The 19,837-nt window shown below is 46.3% G+C and overlaps 1 protein-coding gene and 1 long non-coding RNA gene across 2 annotated transcripts in view; both read right to left on the bottom strand.

The window, feature by feature from the left end:
* Positions 1-19,472, bottom strand: part of ERGIC2 (ERGIC and golgi 2) — a 43,331-nt gene extending 23,859 nt beyond the window's left edge. Inside the window, exons 1-8 of the mRNA XM_081927865.1 lie at positions 19,180-19,472; positions 14,576-14,649; positions 12,346-12,491; positions 9,735-9,843; positions 6,140-6,186; positions 4,870-4,940; positions 3,245-3,285; positions 534-635 (exon numbers count right to left, since the gene is read on the bottom strand). Of these exons, the coding sequence (XP_081783991.1) occupies positions 534-635; positions 3,245-3,285; positions 4,870-4,940; positions 6,140-6,186; positions 9,735-9,843; positions 12,346-12,451 (476 nt within the window). The 5' untranslated portion in view covers positions 12,452-12,491; positions 14,576-14,649; positions 19,180-19,472. The remainder of the gene's footprint in view (positions 1-533; positions 636-3,244; positions 3,286-4,869; positions 4,941-6,139; positions 6,187-9,734; positions 9,844-12,345; positions 12,492-14,575; positions 14,650-19,179) is intronic.
* The window catches only part of LOC309379054, a 136,018-nt gene that overhangs the window by 37,464 nt on the left and 78,717 nt on the right, over positions 1-19,837 (bottom strand). The gene's annotated exons all lie outside the window — the stretch shown is intronic.

Raw genomic sequence — 19,837 nt, 5'->3', positions numbered from 1 at the left:
TTCTGCGAGGAGGGAGAAGGGACTGACGTGGCCAGTCAGTCCCTTGTCTCTCCCCGGGAAAAGCCCCCAAGAGCGGCACGCTCTTTAAAGAGTGTGCGGCTCCTGCGGGCTTTTCTACCAGGTGGGGGAATTCCCCCACCTGGTAGAAAAGCCAGCAAAAGCCGCGTACCCTTTAAAGAGCACATGGCTTTTGCAGAAGCCCGCAGACTCTTTAAAGGGGCTGCGTGGCTTCTACTGGCTTTTCTGGGAGGTAGGAAAAGGGACTGATGCGGCCAATCAGTCCCTTTTCCCTCCTGGGGAAAAGCCCCCAAGAGCTGCACGGAGCTTGTGTGCAGCTCTTGGGGGCTTTTCCCGCCTGCCTCCCCCCTGCATTCGCTCCATAAGACGCACACACATTTCCCCCTGCTTTTTAGGAGGGAAAACGTGTGTCCTATAGAGCGAAAAATACAATAATTATTATTTTTAATTCCCCTGCATACAGTAAATGCTTGAAGCAAAGGATAAACTGTGAACTGCGATCCGCGAACGTTTACCTTGGTGGTAGTGCCGTCGAGGCACTTTTTAGAGCACTTTTAAATATTATGTCTTGGAGGGAGTGTTCTTCCTGCAGCCTGCTCTGAATTATCTGCAGCATCCTGCAATTCAGATGGATAACGGAGAAAGAATTCAGCAGTGTAAAGAAGGGCTGGGAAACCCACAGCCTTCCAGATGTTATTTGATGCCCAACACACCTCATCCTTGAGTCCAAGCACATCTGGAGGACCACAGGTTCCTGACTCCATGTGTGACATGGACACAATAAAGCTGTACAATATTTCGTCATCTATACACAAACACACACAAGATACTGGCTACTCTTATTTGCGAGCGACAAAAATTTGAGACAGGAAAAAACCTGCAGAGTTGCACCCAAAAGTCATACAGTGAGGGAAAGAAGTATTTGATCCCCTGCTCAATTTGCCCTCTGACAAAGAAATGACCAGTCTGTAATTTTAATGGTAGGTTTATTGTAGCTGTGAGAGACAGAATCTCTGACTTTTTGTCTTCTGGGTTTCCGGGGTTTTTCCTGTTGTTATTCTGTCCCTCACAGCTACAATAAACCTACCATTAAAATGACGGACTGGTCATTTCTTCGTCAGAGAGCAAACGGGCAAATTGAGCAGGGGATCAAATGCTTCTTTCCCTCACTGTATGAGCAGAAGGCAGCTTTCTCTCTCCACCTAGTCTCAAAAAAGCCTCTCTAAAAGGGTAGTGTTCCAGCTCACTCACCCCCAAAGCAGGGAGGGCTGTGTTGCGTGGGGCTATGCCAGCACAGCTTTTGCTGACGCAATATCCCTTCGCCCAGTTTTGGATGATTCCCAGACTTGAGCCCCATATGGCACAGCCCGCACTGCACAAAGACGCTCTCAGCCCCACCGTATGAGCAAGGGAGCCCTTAAAAAAACGCAGTGCTTGGAGGCAGTCAAGTCAAGTCAAGTCAAGTCGAAAGGATCACTGGGAGGAGCGCAGAGAGAAGAAACGCAATGGTGCATCTGCAGCGGCACAACCGGACGCCTTCAACTGCCCCAGCTGCAGCAAAACATGTCTCTCCTGTATCGGTCTCTACAGCCACGGCAAACGCTCCAACCTTCCAACAGCTTGATCTCACCCCCAAAGGCACACTCCTCCCTTGTCTTCTGAGACAGACGGATCCCAAGGAACCGGGGGGTTGGAGACCAGCACTTTGTATTGTGCTCTGATGCAAACTGGTAGCCAGTACAGCTGCTTAAGAACCGGTGGGATGCGCTCCATCAGACTGGTTCCAGTCAACAGCTGTAAACCGAACTAAGCGAAGTTTCCGAGATGTTTTCGAAAGGCAGCCCCACAAACAATGCGCTGCAGTAGTCCAGGGATGAGGAACCTTTGACCCCAAATATGTGGTGCCCAGAACTGTGAACTGTGGTGCCCAGAACTGGACACAGTACTCCAGGTGAGGTCTGACCAGAGCAGAATATAGCGCCACTGTATTCTGCTCTGGTCAGACCTCACCTGGAGTACTGTGTCCAGTTCTGGGCACCACAGTTCAAGAAGGACACTGACAAACTGGAACGTGTCCAGAGGAGGGCAACCAAAATGGTCAAAGGCCTGGAAACAATGCCTTATGAGGAACGGCTAAGGGAGCTGGGCATGTTTAGCCTGGAGAAGAGGAGGTTAAGGGGTGATATGATAGCCATGTTCAAATATATAAAAGGATGTCACATAGAGGAGGGAGAAAGGTTGTTTTCTGCTGCTCCAGAGAAGCGGACACGGAGCAATGGATCCAAACTACAAGAAAGAAGATTCCACCTAAACATTAGGAAGAACTTCCTGACAGTAAGAGCTGTCTGACAGTGGAATTTGCTGCCAAGGAGTGTGGTGGAGTCTCCTTCTTTGGAGGTCTTTAAGCAGAGGCTTGACAACCATATGTCAGGAGTGCTCTGATGGTGTTTCCTGCTTGGCAGGGGGTTGGACTCGATGGCCCTTGTGGTCTCTTCCAACTCTATGATTCTATGATTCTATGTTGCAGGACTCCAACTCCCATCAGCCCCAGTCAGCGCAACCATGGGCCAAGGATCATGGGAGTTAAAGGTAAAAGGTAAAGGTACCCCTGCCCGTACGGGCCAGTCGTGTCCGACTCTAGGGTTGTGCGCCCATCTCACTTAAGAGGCCGGGGGCCAGCGCTGTCCGGAGACACTTCCGGGTCACGTGGCCAGCGTGACGAAGCTGCTCTGGCGAGCCGGCACCAGCGCAGCACACGGAAACACCGTTTACCTTCCCGCTGGTAAGCGGTCCCTATTTATCTACTTGCACCCGGAGGTGCTTTCGAACTGCTAGGTGGGCAGGAGCTGGGACCAAACGACGGGAGCTCACCCCGCCGCGGGGATTCGAACCGCCGACCATACGATCGGCAAGTCCTAGGCGCTGAGGATTTTCCCACAGCGCCACCTGCGTCCCATCATGGGAGTTACAGCCCAGCAAAATCCGGAGGGATGCAGGTTTTCCCAACCAGGCAGTAGACCGATCTATGACGACTGTGGCCGAAATGCAGAAATTACACAGCAAATGGACTTGAACTGCAGAAGGCCCCTAGGTCCATTGTGAGCTATTAGCTGTTTACTTTTATTTCTTAGTTTTAAGTGGAAACTCTGTGTGTGTGTCAAATTTAAACACCCACCCTTATTCGGCCTGCTTACATACACTGTATTGCACCTGTATTATTTCTTACCTTTGCCACTCTCTTTGCAAAGGACTGAGTTCAAATATTACCTGCAACGGAGAAGATCGACATTCAGTAAAGTGTTCCGCAAACCAAGCAAAAATTAAAGAATGCGGTGTTAATTTCACATGCCATGTAACTATCTTAATTTTCCAAACAGCAACAAGAAAGATTTAAAAAGAGATAGTCACAGATTTGAAACTGGTTTTGTATCCCTCACATTACTAGATTTTATAAATTTTTAAAAAAATTATTATTTTAAGAAATGGAAAATGTTCAGCCCCACAGCAGTGATCAATCCTCAAATGAAACTAAGCTTATGTTAATGCATGAACTTGCCTTCAATTCTTGCTATTTTTGGAATTCCTCCATCCCCCAGTCTAAAATCTGGACTACAATATCCTTGGAACCGGGACTTTTATGGTACCGTATTTTTCGTCCCATAGGACGCTCCGTCCCATAGGACGCACCTACTTTTTTGGGGGGGGGGAATAAAGGAATTTTTTTCCCTTTATTTCCCCCCCCCCAAAACCAGGTCGGGGAACAGTGGGATGGCGGCCCTGCGCCTCCCCGCTGTCCCCCGAGCTTGTGGGGCTGGCTGATGTCTGTCCGGCGCGCGGGGCGCTCTGCTTCAGGGCGCCCCGCCCGCCGGGCGGCAGGCTGCTATCCGCAGCGTGGGGAGCCCTGCGGGGAACTCCTGCAGGGCTCCCCACGCTGCGGGTGTCTGTCCGGCGCGCGGGGCGCTCTGCTTCAGGACGCCCCGCCCACCGGGCGGCAGGCTGCGGACACCTGCGTGAAGCACGGGGCGTCCTCCAAAGGACGCCCCGTGCTCCGCGCTGCCGGCTGCTGACCGAAAGCCCTGCGCGCCGGGGGGAGTTCCCCCCCCAGGCGCGCAAGGCTTGTGGACACCTGTGCGAAGCACGGGGCGTACTCCGGAGGGTGCCCCGTGCTCTGCGCTGCTGGCTGCCGCCCGCAAGCCGTGCGTGCCTGGGGGGAGTTCCCCCCCGGGCGCGCAAGGCTTGCGGACACTTGCGCAAAGCACGGGGCGTCCTTCAAAGGGCACCCTGTGCTCCGTGCTGCAGGCTGCCGCCCGCAAGCCTTGCGTGCCCGGGGGGAGTTCCCCCGGGCACGCAAGGCTTGCGGATAGCTTCCTGAAGCCTGGAAAGCGAGAGGTGTCAGTGCGTACCGACGCCTCTCGCTCTCCAGGCTTCAGCGAAAGCCTGCATTCGCCCCATAGGACGCACACACATTTCCCCTTCATTTTTGGAGGGGAAAAGGTGCGTCCCATAGGGCAAAAAATACGGTATTTGGTAAGGCAGTGTTTCTTAAACTCAATTCCCTCGCTGCCGTTGGACTACAATGCCCATCATCCCTGACCACTGGTCTTGCTAACTAGGGATAATGGGAGTTGTAGTCCAACAATAGCAGTGGGAACCCAGGTATCATGCACACTCTTTAAGGTTCATCCATCTTATTTTACACAGCTAAACCTTGTGCACAGGGCCCCTGCGAACTGTGGATCTTTGCCTAGGCTCATTAGAATGAAAAGTAGTTTTCTATGCCCCTCTACATTTGAATAGAATGTACATTTATGAATAGAATGTACATTTATGAATAGAATGGAGCGAACTTACTGGCTCGTAAACTAATCCATCTGCTGAGGATACCATTGTTTCTGCCAGATCTAGAACGTCGGCCCCAATATCTGTCGCAAAAAAATTCAAATGTTAAGGCAGGCAAGTAAGAATAACAACAGGCCTGTAAAACCGGCATATCTAACAGCTCTTTTTCTAACGGTTTGTCTTGAAAAACGTCGGGTTTTCTTCCTTCTGCCTCTTAAGGAGATCTCAGTTTGTCACAGTGACCTTTGGCGCCACCGACGTGAAAAAAGATTGTGCAATGGTGAGTTTTTTGAGCCGCCCAATTGCAGCACCTTAAGTGACCCGTTTCTTCCTAATGAGGACTTTGGAAATGTCACAGTCCTTTCATGACAGCAAAGCCTTGCCTGGCTTGTTGCCACAGACTGCTGTCAGCACGTCTGATAAGTAAAAAAGGACAAGCAAATTTTACAATGCCTTAGTTCAGGAGAAGGTTGCCACAAAGTATATGGGGATTATTTCAGCTCATTTTGCTTTATATTAGCGCCATTGTGCAATTCTATTTTTCTTTTTCTTACAGTAAGAAAAGAATGGATTCTTTCCCCCCCCCCAAGACAGAACTGGGTTGATTAGTTCCCCTTTTCCAAGTAAAAACCATAATTGTTAGAGGCAACAGAAAAACCCCCACAAATGTCTTATTATCTAAAGTTTTATGTGATGCAAAGCTCATCCTGCTTAACAAGTTGAACTTAGTCCAGAGCATTAGTAAATGAGGATTTATAGCAGAGAAAAAGCAGAAAAATCAGGTTTACTTTGTGAATTAAGGAATGTCTGCACTTAGAAATATGGAAAGCACTTGCTCTGAGCAGATTTACCACATTAAGTTTGTTTTATAGAAAAATGGGGCAGTGTAATAAAGTACTAGAAAATGTAAATCCACACATTTTATTATAATCCATTCCAGTAAAACTTTACAGATATTATTATGTAGATCGAGAAAGCTATATATAAAATGTTTCCATTATTATTATTATTAATTATATTTTTAACATCACTTCTTTTGGATTACTGCTGAATAAAAAGGAAAAAGGAAATACACGTATGTGTGTGTGTGTATTTAAAAAAGAAATTATTGCTAAAATTAACATCCCTGTGCCATGAGGTAAATGATCACACAGTCCCGGGGACACAATTTTTGGCATCAGCTCTCGTTTTTGTGGGTAATAGATAGTGCCCTCCTATTTCCATAACAAAAACAGTAATTTCAAACTGAAAAAAATGAACAGCATTGCATCAGAATACTTACACTGACACTTCATTGCGACAGTAATGTCTATATTGATTCTTAATTTGCTAGGGGAAAAAGAAGACACAGCATGTCAATTTCACAAAAGCTACATGAGATTGCTGTAGAATACAGTCGTACCTTGCTTGTCAAACGCAATCCGTTCAACTTCTGAAAACGTTCGACACCACGGCGCGGCTTCCAATTGGCTGCAGAATCTTCCTGCACGCAATCGGAAGCCGCGTAGGACGTTTGGGTTCCAAAGAACATTTGCAAACTGGAACACTCACTTTGTGGTGTTCAGGAGCCAAAACGTTCGACTCTCAAGGCGTTCGGGATCCAAGGTACGACTGTAATTCTTATGGCATACAGTGGTTCACATGTTTCATAAGGGACAGCAGATCATTTGTATCTAAACTATGACTGTGTACCGTGAATTCTGAGCCAGAAGGCTAAAGGCAGATTTAGAGAGGCATTTGCCACATTGCAAAAGAATGGTGGGCGTCACCTCTTGACTTCTGTAACAAAATAATAATAATAATAATAATAATAATAATAATAATAATAATAATAATAATTAATAATAATAATTTATTTATACCCTGCCCATGTGGCTGGGTTTCCCCAGCCACTTTAGGCAGCTTCCAACAAAAGATGAAAAATACCTTAAAACATCAGTCATTAAAAACTTCCCTAAACAGGGCTGCCTTCAGATGTCTTCTAAACCTCAGATAGTTGTTTATTTCTTTGACATCTGATGGGAGGGTGTTCCACAGGGCGGGCGCCGCCACCGAGAAGGCCCTCTGCCTGGTTCCCTGTAACTTTGCTTCTTGCATGTTTGCCCTTCCTCAGTTTGCCCACAACGCTGCATGCAAACCACGAGCTAAGTCCCTAATCTCCCAAATCACATTCTGTAGGATTCAAACAATTATGTTTGGGCTATCTCACATGCGACTGCTGCCCCAGAAGTGCGGTGAACATCTCATGACCGCAAAGTACTGTATTCCTGCTCCTCTTTCAAATTGCTGTTTGTGCCTCCCGAGTAAAGAACATTCTGCTTGGTGCTCTATCTATGTCCAGTTAAAATGCCGATCATTTTGCACTCGAGGCCAATGTCTACTGCAAAATCTCACCTTGGCAAAGCATTTCTCCTCGCAGAAAGCCTCAATTAAGCTATCTGAGCGGGTATGCTTATAATTTGCTTCACTTCTGCTTGCGTTCACACCCACAAGAGGAAGTAAGGAAAGGAACCAAGTTTGCATTTCTATTTAAAGCAAGACGTAACGTCTCTACATACAAATCAGCACCGAATAAATGCGGGTGTTTCTGCGAGTTGAACAGAACCGTCTCAAGAAATCAGAAAAAACTCCTACGGAAGTACCTACATTCAGTGACTTCCGTGTGCATAATAGTGTGAGCTATCACAGTGCTTCTTAAAAGGTTGGAAGGAATATTGAAAGATATGCAGAGCCTTGGATAAGGTGGAAAGGCAGAAACACTCAAAATACTCTTTTTCTTTGATATAAGGAACAGGAAGTTGAAGCAACTCAATAGATTTAGGAAGGAGCCCCCACATTTAACTGGTCAAACAAGGCAAGATAGTTCACCTGGGATTTCTTACCAAGGGGTACAGCATCTTAAAATTTCCAGGCACCTCCTGCTCATTAGACTGATGATGACATCAGCCAATTATCTCCATGACAACAAAGCAAGGAGCCAAAATGCACAACAGCTATTATTTGCCAAAGCATTAAGATCACATCGGCTTCAAACAGAGAGGCAAGACACTGATGATTCCCCCAAGCGATGCCCAGCAGGCAGACACGTGGCAAAATGTGCTCTGATCTGAATATTATTATTATTTCTCAGCTTGGGGGATGCGAGGCAGGCTACCCATTAGCCATTTTTAAGAGACTGGGAGCAAGTTGCGGATTGTATGCTCTCTTCCCATCGATTATGAATTTGTTGCAAGCTTTAACCACTGTTATAGCACCGAGATTAACCATGGTTAAGATGAACTTAGGTTGGGCCATAAACAAGAATTGAAGTCAGGGCTTCAAACAGCTCAAAAATCACGGTAAATAGACTTATAGCAGATTAAAAACCCTGGACGAAATGAAAAGGTGTTCAGCTGATTGAAAATGGCATGAAAAGTATTGGGGGGGGGAAATAATTTTATAACCAGGATGCCACCACTGAAAGGACTCTTTCCCCAGTGGTTACCAAGTTGAAAACTCCCAAAAATGGGCCCCAATGAAGTCTTAAACCAGAGGTGCCCAAACTTTTTTAAAGAGGGTCAGATCTGATGAAGTGAACAAGTGTGAGGGCCGACTGCAGTTGTTGAGCTCTTTTTAGGATTGAAGTTGTTGAGATTTTTTTACAATTCTACCCCAAAGTTGCTGAGCTTTTTTTAGGATTTTACCCCAGGACATATACTGCCAAAGGGGAATGATTTATTTAATGAAGGATGATTGTTAGCCCCCCTGAGCTTTTCTGTGAGGAAAGGAGATATACATTGGTTTTATATTTTGATTTTGTCCTGTGAACTGCTCTGAGACCTCTGGGTATAGGGCGGTATATAAATTCAATCAATCAATCAATCAATCAATCAATCAAAATAGGTAAATAAAGGTGAAGTCTTGTGGGAAAGGGAAAGGAGACTTCACCCTTGAGGGGATTGACTGCACAATCCTGCAGGCCATTTTAAACTCTTAACCATAAAGGTAAAGGGACCCCTGACCATTAGGTCCAGTCGTGACTGACTCTGGGGTTGCGGCGCTCATCTTGCTTTATTGGCCGAGGGAGCCGGCGTACAGCTTTCGGGTCATGTGGCCAGCATGACTAAGCCGCTTCTGGCGAACCAGAGCAGCGCACGGAAACGCCGTTTACCTTCCCGCCGGAGCAGTACCTATTTATCTACTTGCACTTTGACGTGCTTTCGAACTGCTAGGTTGGCAGGAGCAGGGACCGAGCAACAGGAGCTCACCGACCTTCTGATCGGCAAGTCCTAGGCTCTGTGGTTTAACCCACAGCACCACCCGCGTCCCTGCACTCTTAACCATGGCCAGCAGCAAATGGATAACTGCAAGAACATGCAAATCCAATGGTGTCAGACTTTTAAATACTAAGTGCCTAACCAGCATGGCAGCTGATTCTGAAAGGCAGGAAAGCACATTAATTCCTACAGGATGTGACCAGCAACCTCATGGGCTTAGGTGGTAGATTTGATCACAAGCTCAAGGACAACGTTCACATTAGAAGTAACCAAATCAATCGTCATGTGATTTCTTCCTACAGACATTACTGAGAAGGCATGGAGTTCAGCCACACCGTAATGGTTCTCGTGCTGCCAGAATAACATGAATTATCCCCAGGTAACCGGTCACATCTGTTGGACTCTGACTAAATGCCAAGCTTCCTCTCCTCAATTCTTCTTGCCCCTGGAGATAGGTAATAATTTTGTTTTTCAGCTTCTCAAGCAGCTGGGCGTTGCTGTTACCAGGGCATCCTGGATTCAAATGGAAATCTGAAAGCTATTGCAGCCGAGATGTTTTTAGGAAGCGTAAAACAGCATGCAATCCGCACAGGTTTGAAAAGCAAATGAGCGAAAAATTACCTTGTAAAATCTTTATCTACTTCATATTCATATTTCATCCAGGTGTCTCGATAGACCATAAACTCCATTATGGTTAAGAGAGCCATCGTTGTAAATGCTATTAAAGAAACTGGGAAGAAAGAAAGAAAGAAAGAAAGAAAGAAAGAAAGAAAGAAAGAAAGAAAGAAAGAAAGAAAGAAAGAAAGAAAGAGCTAGCATAAATACAATATCCATTAAATTTGCAAGGAGAAAAAAGGGAATGTGGAACACACTTTCTACTAAACACATGAATATATTAAGCGATGCAGTTTGAAATGTTTCTCCCTACTCTGCTTCAGGACAGTGAAGCAAACTCAGGAAAAATTACTCTGTTCCTAGAAGCTGTCCGCATGCGACAGCAGCCACACCCCGGGAACAGCTTCGACTGGGCGACTAAACCAGGAGAGAGAGACCTCTGCATGCAAATACAGACTCTGGTGGATTGAGCAGACTAAGTCAGCAGTGGGTCCAGCAGTCAAGAAGACAGTTTCTGCATGTTCCGTCGAGGGGAAATGAGAGTCAGATTGGCCTCAGAAACCTGGGAAAGTAGCCCATCTAGGGGTGGGGGGAAACTTTGATCCTAAACCTCTGCTGCCTTATGGGATATCTTGAAACACCTACACTGGCTCCCAGTACGTTTCCGAGCACAATTCAAAGTGTTGGTGCTGACCGTTAAAGCCCTAAACAGCCTCGGTCCAGTATACCTGAAGGAGCGTCTCCACCCCCATCATTCTGCCCGGACGCTGAGGTCCAGCACCGAGGGCCTTCTGGCGGTTCCCTCACTGCAAGAAGCAAAGCTACAGGGAACCAGGCAGAGGGCCTTCTCGGTAGTGGCGCCCGCCCTGTGGAACGCCCTTCCAGCAGATGTCAAAGCGATAAACAACTACCTGACATTCAGAAGACATCTTAAGGCAGCCCTGTTCAGGGAAGTTTTTAACGTGTGATATTTTACTGTATTTTTGGTTTTTATGGAAGCCGCCCAGAGTGGCTGGGGAGGCCCAGCCAGATGGGCGGGGTATAAATAATAAATTTTTTATTATTATTATTATTATTATTATTATTATTATTATTATTATTATCTTCAGGAGGAGGAAACCCTACACAAATCCAGAGTGGAGATCCTAAGACGGCCGGATGGCGCCTTGCAAGCCGCCTCCTGGCAATTCTTGGAGCTAAGCTGGTGCCAAATGTCTTGCTCTGCTTTCCTTCGGACCACATCAGCGAGGCCAAGAAGGGTCTTGTCTAGGCAGGCCAGGACCTCCAGACACACTGCCCAGCCTTGTGTCCCCTAATTCATCTCCCCTTTCCCGCTCTTCAGTGTGATTGATCAGTTCTCACGATGCCCCTTGAAGGACATGGAAGGGGAGCGCTTAGGTGAATGTCACAATTGTTATTCCTCAAAGGCAATGGTCTACGCAAGCAACAAGAACAAAAAAGAGCCTTGCTGAATCAGAGCACAGGTCTATCTGGTCCAGGCATCCTGTTCCAATTTCTCGCAGTGGCCAAACAATTATGGGAAACCTGTGAGCGCAAATACAGAACCTGCAAATTCTATATCTGAGAAATCATAAGAATGGGTGAAGGGGTTGATCCGTGGTAGGAAAGGGCACACCATATTCAGTAAAAGAAGCCCAATGAGTTCTTGCAATGCAAAAACCTAGAAAAGGTCTGCCAAAAAAAAGAGAGAGAAGGAATGCTTTTTGTACCAATTACAGGTTTTATAAAGCAAATTTTCAACCCCCTTTTTTTGTTCCTAATGAGCAAAGAGCACACATGAAAAGCACCAGAAAAGGACTAGAGGCCAGTCTGTAGCACAATGTGTTCAGTTCAGGTATTCAGAAAGCAGCCTTTTCATTAAGGCTGAGTAATCATTCGGGCAAGCAAAACGTAACAATGCTATTCGTTCAAACAGAAATCCAAGGCTGTGCACACTTCTTGGGGAGCAAGTCCTGTTGCACAACCCCCCAAAATTCTGTGGGGAGGGAGGTATTATTTGGGGACTTTGGAGTAATAGCCTGCCTGTGCAAGAGGGCGAAAGAGGCAGCCACAAATGGTGTTTCTGTTCATTTAACGCCGCCTACAAACTCTGGCATATCCCCTCAGTTGTATCCCAGAAACTGCTACATAGGTGAATTAGCAGCTAGCTATTTATCAAGGCTAGACCCAACATCAGGTAGGGTTTGGAAACCTGTCTCAGATGGCAGATTTTGAGATATGATGAAAGGGCAGCAAATGGCAAATTATTTATTCATTATTAAATGGAGGAGTGCCATTTGGATTTTCTGTCCTGGGCATGGAATAGGAGAGGGTTCCTCCACCACTGGGGGTAGAAGAAGAGGGAGAAAATTGGGTGCAGTTCTGAGCAGAACCAATTTGGGCCTCCATTACCTTTCTCAAACCATATTAAAACTATATTGGCAAGTTTCTTTAACGTGAAGTTTGAAAATCACTGTGCGACAGCTTGCTCTTTTAAATATTTGTATCCTTTTTTAATTTTGCTAATGCAGCTTGGTAGAGCAAATGATTCAACAGCGGCCCAACTTGGTTGGACGCCATTCTTGAAAACGGAAATTAATCTGCCAGCAGGGGTTACCTGTTCCTCCAGTTGCCGTGGTCTCTATGTAGCTTTCAGGGACTTTTGGGAAGGCGTCCAACTCCTTCATTAAATTCAAAGTCTTCTTCCGATTCAGTCGCCTCATCTTCAGAAGATTCCTCAACGCCTTCCTTCATATATTCACTCTGTATTTAAGAGAGGAAAGCCCAATGGTAATAAAATTGTAATTTTTGAAAAAACGCTCCTTCTGAGCTTCTCAACATTCCCTACCACAACTGAAATGAGGTGGCTAGATGAGGAGAAAACTCTCCGGGATTTAATAACCCCAGTTCTATAAAATTACTGAAGTGAAAAGGCACCCTGCCCTAGGATATCAGGCATCAGCATTAACGGTTATTTTCTTGGTTGGCTAAAGCAACTATCAACATTTGCAGCGTGAAATTAAATCAAGATTAAGTCTCTTTTTGAGGCACACACCAACCTCACGCTTTTTAAAATCTCCTGCCAATGTCACTAATCTCTGTTTCACTTGAGAGTCCATGGCCCTTTTAGTCATCAGAATGGCTATGGAGACTTAACATTTTATGGGTCAGCAAAAAAGGATCATGTGACCTAGCCCAATAATACACAACTTAAGATCCTGGAAACAGATGCTGTTATTTAACTATTCCCACAACTCTGTTACCCTTGAGATACTCAACAAGCTCTTGTGATTTTCTTGCTGCTTACAGGTGACACCATGACTACAAATTATAACTGTGAATGCAAATCAGGAAAAACTGAATTTGTGTGTCAACGTTAACTTTAAAAAGTTTCCTCTTCGAGTGTAAACAGATACCAGAAGCTATTTTGCTCTGACAGCCACTTTGGTGGAATCATTCATGGAAGTCCCAGTTTTCTTTTTACCTGCCAGTTACGCTGACCGTTTTCGGTTATGCCAACCTTGGCATCTAACGAATATGGCAGAATAATATTGAACCTAGTGCACATACTATGAATTTGTCCCTACAGCTAGGCTTCTTCCCAAGTGTGGAGCCTGTCTGGGAGCAAACAGCCCCGAGGTGGTTGGCTGCAGATGAACAACAATCACAGCAGAAAGGTTAAGCACTGCTATTCCCCACCTGCTCAAGCATTTTTGTTACCAAGCAAAGATGGATTTCTGAACACTTGTTAACCAAGATCAGCCTTGCTCAAGTTCAGAGGCTTTTGGTCCACATTCGAAAATTCGCCAGGCGCATTTCGCACCTGGCTATTGGCCACTTGCGACCATGCGGCGCATGCCTGGGGTTCCTTCAGTCTTGACTGTTTTCACACACTAATAGCCCATCCTGTAGAATTCTATCCGTTATTTTTTATCGGCACAGAACAATTTTCAAGAACCAAAAAGCTGCATTGAAAAATACAACTCTCAAGCCATCTGACCCCCAAATGGCAAGTAGGCATTACATTTTGGCAACTGTAATCCTGGTTTAAGGTGCCATTTGGCACCTAGCTTACCCTATTTTTTGCTCTATAAGACTCACTTTTCCCCTCCTAAACAGTAAGGGGAAATGTGTGTGCGTCTTATGGAGCGAATGCAGGCTGCGCAGCTATCACAGAACAGCAGGCTGCTTTCACTGCGCAGCGATCCCTCTTGCTGTTCTGGCTTCTGAGATTCAGAATATTTTTTTTCTTGTTTTCCTCCTCCAAAAACTAGGTGCGCCTTGTGGTCTGGTGCGTCTTATAGAGCGGAAAATACGGTATATATCTGAGTTTCTAACACTGCTTCTGGCAATTCCCCTCCACCATCTCTGACCATTGGATATGCTGGCTATTGCTGGTGGGAGTCAGAATTCAACCTGAGGACATCATGTAGGGGGTGGCTGTCTAAGGTAACACCAGGCTCTAGCCGGAAGATTATATCCTGGCAATAATATTTAAATGTTTGGGGTTTTTTTACCATAACTTGCATTCTTGCAGTTATGAAACAGCTATGAAGTCTCCCACATTATACTGTTTTAGATTTCACAACCTAAAAAGCTTTTAAAATACAAAGTGTGCCATGAATTATGTAAATTCCACTACTATTTGCTTTCCCCATTTGCAGTTACCAAGCTGGGCTTAAAATCATTTTGCTGGAAGTTTCCCTGGAAATTCAAACACATTAAAACTCAAACACAATTCCGTTTGTGAAAGCACAGGAAAGAAAGAAAGAAAGAAAGAAAGAAAGAAAGAAAGAAAGAAAGAAAGAAAGAAAGAAAGAAAGAATCTAGCAAATGAACAATCTTACCTTGGCCTTCAGTTCCTCTTGCAGTCGTTTATTTGTATTGCAGAGGTCTTGCAACAGGATAATGAGCAGAGATGCTGAAAGGAAGAGACTACGGTCATGAAAGGTGTTTCAAATACACCTAAACTCTCAGGGAGATGCTCTGTTTCCATCACCCCATTGCATTTTGGAAACTTAATTCTCTTTGACAGCATAGCCACTGGAAAGGTGCTGCAACTTATTTGGGTACATGGTAATGCTGAAATTCGTTGGAGGCTAAATAATTCATAACCAGGTTTGGAGGGAAATGAAGCTGGTCAAAATAAGATAAGACAAGATAAAAAAATAAAATAAAATAATAATTTTTATTTATACCCCGCCCTCCCCAGCCAAAACTGGGTTCAGAGTGGCTAACATCAAATGTATAACACATAACATAACATCAGGCAATCAGTTAAAATATATCCTAAAATCAGATCAGCATCAGAATAAAATCCAATCAGATGGCAACCCACAAATTAGAGTTGGGGACCTTAAATGCTCAAAAAGCACAAAGGTGGGCACTAAAGTATTTAATAAATGGACAACGCAAGTGAGAGAAAGGGAAGAGGCTAACTAAGATGCAGAATAGCTGAGATCTTTCATATTTTGAAATCCACTATATTGGCAGGGTTCTGATTACACTGGAAGACTATCTGCAATGAAATGCTTTTATATAGATGAAATGGACTCCCATGTGGTTGTTTGGTATGGAGTTTTGTAGCGATCACACAGGGTCCCCGGACATTTGATGGTCTATTGATCCCTGTGCCACCACTGTGCTTGCTTCCCCGCTGCCACCAACCCGTTACTCTCGGGTACACACGGAGTCCAGACAGTTGTTAAAATTAAATCAAATAAGCAAGTTTATTTTGTAAGCATTAACAAGTATGGTTTCTCAGCTAATTTTCTTGCCAGTTTCTTATGTTTAGTTTATTTACCGGCCTATACCTTCCTAATACCTTCGGACTGATTATCTCAACTGTTTGACTGACTCCTCTTAACAGATTCTCTCACTCTCTCACATCAGACTAGCCCAACCCAAAGACATATCCTCCCTCTCCCTTCTCTAACTCCAGACTGACTTCTTAACTCTAACTCCTCCCCTTGGGTTCCTATAAGTTAGTCATTTTACCATTAGTTAAACCTTTCCTTATAAACCCAGTATGATGTCACACACCTAGGAGGACAAACGCACAAGGGGCAAGGGAACAAAATCACTGATCAATCCACAGTGCACCTATAATCATGAATGACAAAGCTCTCACCTTCCCAAGCATCATTTTTAGTGCAGGATGGAACAGAATCCAGCCTGGCACCAAATACACTACAAATTCTCCAGTGTTACCAAATCCCGGCTATTTATCTAATGGCATTAGTGCAAGTCTCCAGAGCCTGTCTTCTCATGCAAGGGGAAGTCCCTAACTCACCGAGGGTTTGAGACCCATCAGGTACCCTCACCTGGTTTAGCCGTTCCCGGGGTATGACCGCTGTTGCATGCGGACAGGTTCTAGGAGCCACAGGTGAGAGCTGAAGGTCCCCCGCCAGAGGCGTTACCCCTCTTAAACCTGAATCCTAGATACTGCAGGAGCTGAGTGGCTTTAAAAGGGGGCAGAAATGAAGCAGCATTCTAAATAAGTATTGATTAGCTGGACTCGTTGACCACATGACACCGCTTTGCCAAGCCTAACAGAAACATAAATGTAAGAAGCCAGTAGAACTGTTATTAGAGAAAGGCTCTGAGCCAATTAAAGTTAGTCATGGCTTTCGTGAAAAGCAATGGGATTTAAATTGGCTGTGACTCACATGCTCCATTGGGACACAACGGTGGCTAACTTTAGCAGGCCAGAGAGGTTTATTCTGTAGCCTTTCTCCTTCCTGTTCTTTCGAGGCAAACGGAGATCACAGATCAGAGAATTCTCAAGGGAGTGTAATTCATGCCCTCTCGCACATTTGCTGCAAAGCATTAAATCGCGTGCTAGTTTCCACTGCCCCACTGCAAGGGGACACTTGACTCCATAACTCACCCTTAGTTCCACTACAGCAGCACCCACAGGTTGCGCAGAGCTGGAGAACAGATCTATGCAGTTGAGTGCTGGGGCACGGACACAGGTGGTGGAAATGGCTCTGTCACCCTATCACAAGGGCAGGAAACCAGCACTGCTGGACTCTGATTCCCATCAGCCCCGGACAGCTTGCCCAACGGTCGGGGATGATGGGATCTGAACTCCAGATCACAGGTTCCCCATCCCCGTCCAAGCATAAGCATGCGCCCCCCAAGAGGTTACAGCAATTCTTGGATGCTAGCGTCCTGCAGCCCAGTTCAGGACAGGAGTCAACGCTTGCGACCGTTGTTGCATCAGAAGCATCCGCAGGCCCTATAGAAGGTGGAATGAGGCTGCAAATTCCTACTGAGCACAGGGACTCTCTTCCTACCTCTGGAGAGCATTTGTGAAAGAAGCAATCTCTATGCAGTGAATTCAAAAAGACAGTAAGCAACGTTATAATGGATTGGGGGCATGCTATACTACTGTGCTAACGTGCCCAACCATAATTACAATGTGAGTCAGTTAAAACAAACAGTTCTGGACATTAACTTTTCAACGTCAAACAGGAATCCTGTTCTGCAACCATCTTACCTGTCTCCCCCCACAAACACACTCCACTGCCACGGCAGCCTATCAGCAGCTGCCAAATTATCTTTAGCCACCTATCAGACAAAGCCAGATAGGAGGAAATGTGCCTGTCACAGGAACCCAGGAGTTCTTTTTTCATTCCTCTCTCTCTCTCATCTATTTCTCAGTACTCTACCTAAGACTCCAATATTTAACAAGAGACCAACTCACTACTCCTTTAGCAAGCAAACAAAGTATTCTTGCAATCTGTCAAGTAACCAAGGCAACAGGTTTCATTATCGGACAAATCTGAAGTCTGTTTGACGAAGCAATGCGAGTTACTCCCAAAGTAATGTGCACATGGGATTACATTGCAAATCCAGTGGATGGACATTGAAATATATTTACATTATAAACACACACACACACACACACATTACATATTTGTTCTAAAGACCAGATTGCAAACCCATTTCTTGCAAGAAGTGTAGCCTGAACATGTTGCTTCAATAGCAGAAATGAATACTGTGATTTAAAAGACATTAACACCCCCCCCCCGGCAAACATCCTTTTATACGGTATTGGGTACTGATTCAGGAAGAGAAGATAACAGAATGATGAAAGAATGAATCAAGGGGAAGCCACTAGGAATAGCAAATTTGCATAACACGAAACTAAACACTTTTAAGAGGCAAGGAACAGGAGAAAAGTTTATAAAAACTCTCAAACTCCTAAAAACTGCAAACATTCCAGGCCAGATTGAAGTGTATATGAACATTTCATTGGTCACATCTAAATACTCTCAGAAATCCTAACGGTTATTAAAGCAACAGGGAAAGGACAAGTGCCCTCAAGGAATTTTCACAAATGATGACCTTCAATTTTGAATGTGAATTAAATCAGTTGTTATTGTGGGGGAGAAGAATTAAAAGGAATTTTCACACAGGGAACTTTTTGCCTCCCTTACGCTCCCCCCCCCCCCACACACACACACAGGAATGGTATTAACGCAAGATAGAAGCCATTTACATTTTAGGATTTACGTTTGACCTTACAAACCAGTTTATAAGGCATTTTCACAGACTGAGATTTAGAACAGGTCTGGGGTCATTTGCAACGCTGTGCATCCACTGGCCCAAGAGTCCTTTTGCTAGTGCAAGTCTCTTTTTCAATGTTGCGCGTTAAGAGAAATGCACATCAACAGGTCTGGTGGAGGAGCCTATGCACAAGAACAAGGGTGTAGCCAGTATTTTTGATATATCTTGATTTTTCTTGATTTAGCTGCCTCCCCTCCACCCACCACATATGCCCACATACAAGAGCCTATGCCAGTGGAGATGTTGCAAAGCCACCTTCCCATTTCCTAGACAAGTTCTACACGCGAGATCCACTTTCCCAAAATGCCCCACTAGTAATGGAACAAGTCCAGCGCTGACTAACTGAAATGGTTAATACGCGACACGCTTCACACTGGACTTTTTTCCCCGCACCCCATCCATCACAGGACACCGTTCGCACACAGCACAGGCCAGGAAAGAGTTGCTCCAGGTCTCTAACATGTCAAACCCTGTACACGCTGCTTGCTTGCGCGTCCCCACGTTCTACTTGCTCCCGGCCTCTTAGCATGTCAAACCCTGTACACGCTGCTTGCTTGCGCGTCCCCACGTTCCAGTTGCTCCCGGCCTCTTAGCATGTCAAACCCTGTACACGCTGCTTGCTTGCGCGTCCCCACGTTCCAGTTGCTCCCGTCCTCTAACATGTCAAACCCTATGAGAAGCTGCTTGCGTGCGCGTCCCCACCTTCTAGATTCGAAACCCGCATCGGCGGCGACGCGATCCCGTTCTGATCCGCAGGAGCGGCATTCACACGTGCGGAAAGAGGCGCGACCGGCGTCACGTGTGAAAGCGTCAGGGGGCAAAAGGTTTAACAGTCGGGGAAGCCACGAACATGGGGAAGGGGGAGGGATAGGTGTACCTCGATTCCCCTGCTTGGGGGGGGGTGTCTGCGCGCCTCGGCGGGAGCGAGGGGCATCCAGGTGGGCGAAAACGGAGCGATCGCGGCGGGTCAGGCGCCCGTTCCCTCTCCGCCTCCCGCGCTCAGCTTCCCCGCAGCATCTCCACCCGGTCCAGAGCCAGCCCGGCGGCACCGGCACCTCCTGCCCGTCTTCGGCGGCGACCGGGGCGGCGGAGGCAGCAGGTGAAGCGCCCGGCAGCTCCGGCGAAGGCGGCGATGCCAGCCAGCCGGACCGATTGGGAAGCGGCTCAGGGCACCGCCGGTCGCCCCGCCCGCGCTCACCGGAAGCGGCGCGCCCGGAGGGGGAAAGAAGCCGGATCGGAAGTGGGGCCTCTCTAGCCTCTACCCGAGGCTCTATGGTAAGATCCCGCGCCCTCGTCCGGCTCTTCTTTCGAAACGCAAGAGTCTTCCCTCGCAGAGCCAGCAGGGGTCGCTGGCGGCCTGCGTGCGCAGCCCAACGCGCCGGGAGAGAAATGTTCCCTGTGGCACAATAGATCAGCGCGTTTCGGCTGTTCATCAAAAGGTTGCGGGTTCGAGCCCGACCCATGATGGCTGTCAGCAAAGTTGGACGAAGATGATCCTTCTAGTTCTAGGGCAGGGATTTCCCCCTATGCTTTTA

Source organism: Podarcis melisellensis, assembly GCF_964234715.1.
Source record: "Podarcis melisellensis genome assembly, chromosome: 10".
In the NCBI taxonomy this organism is placed as follows: Eukaryota; Metazoa; Chordata; class Lepidosauria; order Squamata; family Lacertidae; genus Podarcis; species Podarcis melisellensis.
Note: the sequence above shows the minus strand (reverse complement) of the source record. Positions and strands in the feature narration are given on the sequence as shown.